Below are 8,208 nucleotides of genomic sequence, written 5' to 3'. Positions count from 1 at the left end.
GGCTGAAGTCTTGTAGCTGATACCTCTGGGAGCTGAGAAAAACTGCAGTCAAATAACTTGAGAAATCCTAAATTAATTGATTTTTGCCGGAAAAATTTGTGTAAAAACGCGCATTGCCTCTCAATGATACAATCTCAAAACATCCATAGTGGTATGCTCCCTGACTGCACATCAGCTCACCTTATAATGAACTGCACTCTGCACAGAAATTAGGATATGTTAAAAGGATGTAGTAGAGGTGGTGAGGAAAAAATTTAGAAAAATACATCTTAGAAGTTACTTATGTTTAATGCTTAAAAGTCTGAACGCACAAACAATGATCTACCATTATAGAAGTACTGGTGGTCAATACAATGCATTAGAACTATGTACAACGACACAGTTTAGTATCAAAATCTTTCTACACTGTAGAGTATTACGAAACTGTTAATGACATCAAACACTAAGCACTTAAGACACCATTTTTTGCTACCACATTTGGAACTTCAATGAACAGTCCATTTTAACTTGCAGCATCAATCCATTTCTAGTATGAAATTAAGTAATCTTCTACTTATACAATAAGATTTATCTACACGGGTCTTTTGATTTTGATCCATAGCAGCAAAGGCACTGTACATCAGCAGATCCACAGACTTAAAAGATTTTTTTAAAGCATTCAAAAAAAAAGTCACAGATCATAGTTTAACAGCAACAACAACAACATAAAAAGATAACACAATGTCTCTGGCACAATAGTTCAGCCTAAGCCCATTTTGCGGACATCCAATCAAGGCTTGGACTGAACCGGTGGCAAACAAAGCAAGTCCTTTTCCAAGTGAGAATCCATTCTTTTTTTGTACTTCAGAATGAGTGCTCTTGTAAATCCTACCTCAGAGGTCCTTGCTTTTGTAGTTTGTATAGTGGTAGGAATCCATTCTTATTTCAGTGCAGTTTCCAATGAATATATCAAATATTTTTCATAATCTCTTGTAATTGAAAAATTGCCCAAAGACATATATCCCCTTTTCAAAGAAATGTGGCAAAAGTGTCCAGAAGTAATAAAGATGATTCTTTGAGGCAATTTATTGTACTTCTCTCTACAATACAACAAAGAGAGGTGTTATATTAAAAAAGCTACATTGACACCAAAATGTTTTACATTCATCAATAGAAAAACACTGAGAATAGATCTGTTCAGAAGATGCTATATTGACATTGGAATAAATAAATTGGCATATTCTCATAAAAGATATTTAATTTAGATGCAAACTGAACTTGCCATTCATCACAGGCATGTAAATCATTGGCTATAGGTTGCAATTACCTAAATTTTCAAGCCTGTCTAAAATAAACTAAAGCATCTCCTCAACAAATAATTATACAATAATAATATTTTGAGGCCTCACCAAAGAACACTACTAAAAAACCTCAACTTTTAATTAGAAGCTATGAATCTATTCAGTATAGCTTTTACTATCTCCACAACATTCTTCTCCTAAATCCCTGTCATCCACCAGCAAAACCACAAAATATACAACGCACCTTTCAAACCAAAGCAGGGCGAGACAGCTTTATTTAGTCAGTTCATTGTTAGAAAGTCTTCTTTAAACAAAATAAATAGATTACAGCTATAATACATAATTAAAGAGTCAAGTTCACTGTTAAGTATACTTATTTCATCTTCTTCCAAGTAGATATCTGATGATTTGGTATCACAAGTTCTTAATCAGCATTCACAATTCAATAGCAAGATAAAAGGGAAAAAATAAATTCCATAACTGTGATGAGCATTTAAGTTCTCAGTTTGGGAAAAAAGGAAAAAAAAGAAAAGAAAAAAAAAGTAATATACAGCAAAGTGCTACGAGAAAGAATCCTGTCTGCTTTCAGATTTGTTGCTAATAAATAACTTCGTAGACTGTAGCCTTCTTGTCCCCAGAACCAGTGACAATGTATTTGTCATCCACAGAGATATCACAGCTAAGCACAGAGGAGGATTCTTTGGACTACAAGAAAAAAAGAAAAAAATATATATATAAATTAATTCTTTTTAATCCATAAAGGGACTGGAAGATTAATCAGAAGACCTTACGGAGTGGGAATGCAATGGAAAACTTAAATATCTCCACTGTAGATTTAAAGCAAAAGGTTGGCAGCTTTTGTTACAAAGTCATTTCTCCGAGTTTGTCTCACCTAAAGCTCTATGGCAACAAAAAAGGGCAGCAGAAAAGGAAGTGAATGTTTTATTTAATGCTATGGAACTGCAGCTAACCTATCAATCAAACAAAAACAAGCAGTCCCTTCTATACGCTTTACAAGAAATGAGTATTTATTAAAAGTTTACAAGTTAGTCTTCGCATTAGAATGAATCAAAAGCCACCTTCTTCTTCCTCCTTCTCTTTTCTGTTTTAATCCAGAAATTCTTACGGAGAAGCACTACAAAGCACAACCTACGCATATGCACAAAACAAAGATTTTACAGATATAACTACATCTCCTATCACTATTTCTCCCACACAAAACAAAAAACTCTTGCACAAAGGAATTTACTTTTCCAGGGAGGATGCAAATATGAAAAGACACCATTGTAGCATAAGCAACAGAATACAGCAAGTAAACAGAAAAGTTACAGTAGCTTTATCTCCTCCAGCTTTTCTATCAACATAGAGATGGATCTTTCCTGGGATGATGTGTATGCGTGCATGCATGCTGTTGCATTTTACTTACAGTTTTAGTGCATGTTTTCTCTATATAACATTTGTGACCACATCTGATATTCTGCCCTTCACTGCAAGAGTTAAATACTTCCCAATCATGCTAAGATCCTGCAAGGAAACCTCTACTGCATAGCACAACATTTTCTTTCTCTGCCCCTCATTAAGAAAGCTGCACTGGGGAATTATATAGTTCTAAGGAAGAATTTCTGGAAGGATTATTCAGGTATTCTGTGGAAGCTTGTTGCAGAATACTTTCCACTAAGAAAGCTCAGGCTTCAGATTTCTCTTGCCAAAGCGAACTGCACTGTCCCAAAAGACAGAGACAATACAGTTTTCAGTGCAGTGGATACCTGAGCTTTTAACCCACAACATCAGGATTAACATAGTTCAAGAAATTCCCAACATAGAGGTAACTGTATGACGAAGAAGAGAGGGATATTCTGAAAATCTCATTCTTCTTTAATGGAACTGAAGTTCTAGTAAGAACTTGAGGCCTCACTAAAGAACACTACTAAAAAAACCCAACTTTTAATTAGAAGCTATGAATCTATTCAGTATAGCTTTTACTATCTCCACAACATTCTTCTCCTAAATCCCTGTCATCCACCAGCAAAACCACAAAATATACAACGCACCTTTCAAACCAAAGCAGGGCATAAGAGTGTGCATAGAGGGATTAAAGATTAGAGAAAGGTTATGACTTCTAGTTACAGTTGATAGGACTCTTCTGTAAGGATCAGGTCTTCAGCTCAAGAGTCCACCTGTATAATCTACTGACTTTGCAGTGTTAATACAAAGTATGACACTTTAATGTTATTTATCCACATACTTCAAACATACAAACTGTAAGAAAGTATTGATTAGCCTTAATTTGTATCCTCAACATGTCAAATGTATCTTTCATTATTTTAGCTATATTTTGGACCTTCAATAAATGATAAGATAATCACATGACTTGGATGCTATATTACAGGCTCAGAAAGAAGAGTATTAAAAATATTTCAGAGTAATGGGTTACTTCATGATAAGAATTAATACACACACAAAAGTCTATGCCTCTTTAATTACAGACAAAATCTTAAAGGAACATAATAATGATCCAAGAATTTCCACTTAAGAATTCCTTAAGCTAATGGCGGATGCTGAGAACTGTAGCTCTACTGCACTGCAAAGTGAAAACCAGATTTTAGGAGATTATTACCTGGAATATACTGGCTCCATAAGGTGTTCTCCAGGCATTAAGAAGGTTATCTTTTCCAGTGCTTACAAACCATTTGCCTGCAACAGATTGTTTCAGTGTTATAGTTGTGTTTTGTTTTCAAAGAATGCACTCTGAGAAAAAGATTAATGATAAAAGCAATTCATCCACATATTAATGAAAATTATTTCAAAAAAATAATCATTTCCTCATCTGGTTAAAATAAAATGTTCAATCATAAGTAGTTTGAACTAAAAGGCAGTCAAGGATTTTTTTTAAAAAAATATTTTTAAATTTTGATACTTAACATTTAGTTTTTAAATTTCTCAGTTTTTATTAAAAAGTCATATTGAATAAATTTCTCAGGAGAGAAAACACTGGCAAAGAAAGCTTTGCTTACCACAATGAGCAAATTTGAGCGACAACACACAGCTCTCATGAAGATGCAGCTGATACTTGTCCGGTTTAGTAACATGCAGCACCTCAACGTTACTGTTCTCCATTCCCACTGCCAACCACTCACCAGTTGGACAATAGCCCAGCGAGAAGATCTGGAATTAGCACAGCACATGCTTCAATCAGTATGGAATGAGCCTAAGCTATTCAAATCCAACTCTGCTTCACTGTTAACACCATGCAAAAACACATTTTGGTCTGCTATACAGTTTTAAAAACATGCTAATCCAATTACTAGGGTAATCAACATAAATTAGTTCCTGTAAACAAAGCTCAATTAAAACTAATAATAAAGCACTGAATCAAGCTATAAAAGTTAATGTCCTAGCTTATCTGACAGCATTTAAAAATATTTTTGTAAAATATTTTTGAACAAGGATCTACAAAAATGGTAACAGATTGTGCAAAGGAACACTTTAATCTGGCAATTCTTTTACCAGAACGATTCTCGACTGTTCTCATGGGAAAAGTACTAATTTGTCAAACAGTCATAATCCAGGAAGATGTTTAGCTGTCATATTAAAAAAAAAAAAGAGTGTGAGACTAAGTGAAAAATTCTTTTGGATTTCTCTTTCAATCTGCTTTTTCAAAAAAGTATGTGTTTTAGAAAACCACAACAGATTTTTTTTTAACATGTCAAAGCTTCTGAGATTGAACCTGTGATGTAAAGTCATGTTGTTGTAGCTGTCTCCCTTCTCTGAGGTCCCAAGATCTGACTGTATTGTCCAAGCCTCCTGTCCAGAGTTTAGTGCCATCATTAGAAATGTCAATACAGCTGGCTCCATCTGTGTGGCCCTGAAATTGCCTGAAAACAGCAAAAGAAGACACATTCTCACATTGGAAACAGTCAGTTCTGAGCACGTACTCAGAATACCTCTTTCTCAGCTTTGTACACATATTCATTAAAGACAACTGAACATAGATTCTAAGAACAATTTCAGGTTAAATTCCTGAGACAAGCATGTGAATATTGTGATGAATTTATAAAGTAATCAGGCCAGACAGCTGAGCAGTAATTTGGTTTCTGGAAGCACACATTCAGGGTCAGATATCCTGGGGATCTTTGCTGCTGACTGTGTGATATAGTTCATTTGACAGGAAATACTACATCCTACATGAAGGAATGCAGCACGGTAGTCAAAATTCACTTGCTTTAAGATGGCAAGGTTTAGAACAGAACAGTCTAAATGGAAGCATCAGCTGGTAAAAGCCCATCTTTACATGTAATATTAAAATACTGTATTTCATAGTGCAGTAATGTATACAGAAGCTTTGTATTACTGGCTCCTAGCTATCTGTATATCGGTGTAGAGCAGCAACTCATATTCCCAAGACGCTGAAGTGTGCTATGCAGTGATCTACATACGTTTACCCAAGACATGCTTGCTAGAGCACTGATTAAAGAGAATGGCGTGTGAGCACAGTGTAATGCATGGAAACAAAGGAATCCATCTCTGAAGAACTCCCAGCAATGTCAACACCAGCTGACCTTAGGCAATTATGGTTCTGGGACTGCTTGATGGGCCTGGAATTATGAAAGTCTCAAAACCTATAAACAATCATATATAATCTTATCAAGATATTACCATGGTTATTACCTAGTGATGAAATACTGAATGTAGTTACGTTGATACCACTAAGACAAGAGCATATTTAAGCAGAAGAGCATGTAATGCCATATCTAATTAATTCTTCACAATATAATGATCCAGTTCTGCCATCCTACCTTACTAAAGTTTGGTTATGCAGATCCCACACTGCAATGTTCCCATCACTACAGCAAGAGAAGCAGACCTTGGAATCGGGGCTGATAGCTAGAGCATAGCAAGCCGGAGCAGAAGATGTCAGCTCTGCCTTAATCCGGGGAGTTGGAGCTGCCAGGTCCCAAATTGATAATGTGCTGGCTTCCCCACCAACAATCAGGGTGCGGCCGTCTGGGAGCAATCTGCAGGAACGGATGTAGTTATCTCTGTTCTGGGGAGACAGAAGCCATCAAGAGATTACTCGTGAGGAAACGAAAACAGCATTAACATGAGAGCAGAAATCCATAAAAGTATTGTATTCTCTCCTCGTTTTAATGAGCCATTTATACTTATGACAATGATAAAGTGTATTAATGCCAGAAAATTACATGACATTAGGGAAGTGCTTAAACTTGATCTACAAAATTCAGTAGTGAGAGATATTTAATCTTAATTAGCATCAAAATGCAAAGATCAGAACCCAACTTCAAACAACTCAAAATAGCTGCATTCAACAGCTTCTACAGAAAGTTATGTTTTTGTACTCTGTTTATTTCAGTACATTAACCTCTCAGCATGGGAGAGTACCAAATTCCCTGCACACCTCCCCCTCTGTTGCAATGAGACTTCCTGCCACCATCTAGGAAATGTCAGAGGAAAATATTTGGGCAATTTTCTTCATTTGTGTAGCAATTTGTGTAGCAATTCATTATATGTCTACACGTGCTACACAGTTCTCATTTAACAGCCTCTATAACAAGAAGCAACATCTTACCAAGAACTGGTAAATGACAAAAAAAGCTACTAACAATGGTTCATCTTGTTAGCACATTCAAATAATTTGCAAATAAAACTCAAGGATATTTTTAATTGTCACATTAAGATAGGGCAATGCATTCACACATACAAAGGCACAAAATATGTGACACAAGTTTCAAATATTCTCTGAGAATGAAGCTGTAAGACAGTAATTCTTAGCATGATAGGACATCAAGCTTTAAGATTGCCAACAAATGTCAAAGTTTATAAACAATATCTGCTGTGCTGTCTTTGATCTTTCCCCTTACCTATATAATTTTAAGATATGAAGGATGTTTTGATTCATTGTGAGGAGAAAAGTGCAAATATAGTTCAAACTCCATTCTGGAAGAAACAATAAAACTACAAATGGAAGATTAAGCTTTGATATCAATGAAAGCACTCAGATAGCCACTGCTTTTGTACCTTAACAGTATAATTTCAATCTTAACACAACCTGCTACCTTCTTCCACTGTCATATATAGCTGTTCACTTACCAGGCAGTCCAGCTGTGAGACAGGGCTCTTGTTGCCAGGGTGGCTGATATCCCAGACTTTGACGCACCCCTTCCCACCCGTGTACACGTGTCTCGTGGGGTTGCTGATAGTAACTGCACACACGACTTCCCCGTGGTTCAGAGTGTTGATCTGACGAGCGTGGCGAGGGATTCCTGGACCGATGAGGGCATCAGGAGGGAAAGGTACAGGCTGCATCTGACCATCTGCGCTTACATGAAATGAATATGCTCTGGTGAAAAAAAAAAAAAGAGAAGTGAGAGGGGAAGGACACTGATTTAAGTTGTTCTTCAAGTCTTTTTAAGAAAAGAGAACAAGATGTGTGCGTAGTACTTGTGTATACAGACCAACAGCCTGCTATTTTCCACCATAGCAATTCACACTGTGCACGTATTGCCTTTTGCAGTTTTTACACTAATTTGAAGAGCAAAATTACTTAGGTATCTGAAGTCTGGATACTAAAACATGCACTTGGGTACTTTTCCTTTTGATGTGGCAAGTCAAGGACTATCCACCAATCAAATGAGCTTTTACAACTCACACAGCTATGATTTCTGGCATGAGCAAGGATACATGTCACTATTCTCAAACATGATGAGAGAGTATCACATACAGAGAAGGGAAGGAAGATCAGATCAGGGCTCCCTGGGAAGGCAGAAATAGTAAGCTGGCTGTTGCAGAACATTACGGGGTGCCAAGTTCCTGGGGACATTTGGGTGTTCTTTTATTCACTCTAATGTGTGAACTTTAGCAAGCATGTGGGTGCCGGAGCAATGCCAAGCTGCCTAAGCTACCAAGGGTC

General features: G+C 36.5%; 1 protein-coding gene across 4 annotated transcripts in view; it reads right to left on the bottom strand.

Moving 5' to 3' along the window:
- Window positions 1–269: 269 nt before the first annotated feature.
- LOC134153137 (transducin-like enhancer protein 4) overlaps window positions 270–8,208 on the bottom strand; it is a 105,257-nt gene continuing 97,318 nt past the window's right edge. For all 4 annotated transcript variants that reach the window (XM_062598995.1, XM_062598996.1, XM_062598997.1 and 1 more), the window contains 7 exons: window positions 7,389–7,638; window positions 6,077–6,324; window positions 5,008–5,155; window positions 4,295–4,445; window positions 3,898–3,974; window positions 1,525–1,985; window positions 270–1,079 (listed from right to left, as the gene is read on the bottom strand). In XM_062598995.1, coding sequence (XP_062454979.1) covers window positions 1,878–1,985; window positions 3,898–3,974; window positions 4,295–4,445; window positions 5,008–5,155; window positions 6,077–6,324; window positions 7,389–7,638 — 982 coding nt within the window. In that variant the 3' untranslated portion in view covers window positions 270–1,079; window positions 1,525–1,877. The remainder of the gene's footprint in view (window positions 1,080–1,524; window positions 1,986–3,897; window positions 3,975–4,294; window positions 4,446–5,007; window positions 5,156–6,076; window positions 6,325–7,388; window positions 7,639–8,208) is intronic.

The sequence above is a fragment of the Rhea pennata genome, chromosome Z (genome assembly GCF_028389875.1).
Source record: "Rhea pennata isolate bPtePen1 chromosome Z, bPtePen1.pri, whole genome shotgun sequence".
NCBI lineage: Eukaryota > Metazoa > Chordata > Aves > Rheiformes > Rheidae > Rhea > Rhea pennata.
This window is presented reverse-complemented; position numbering and strand designations above follow the sequence as displayed.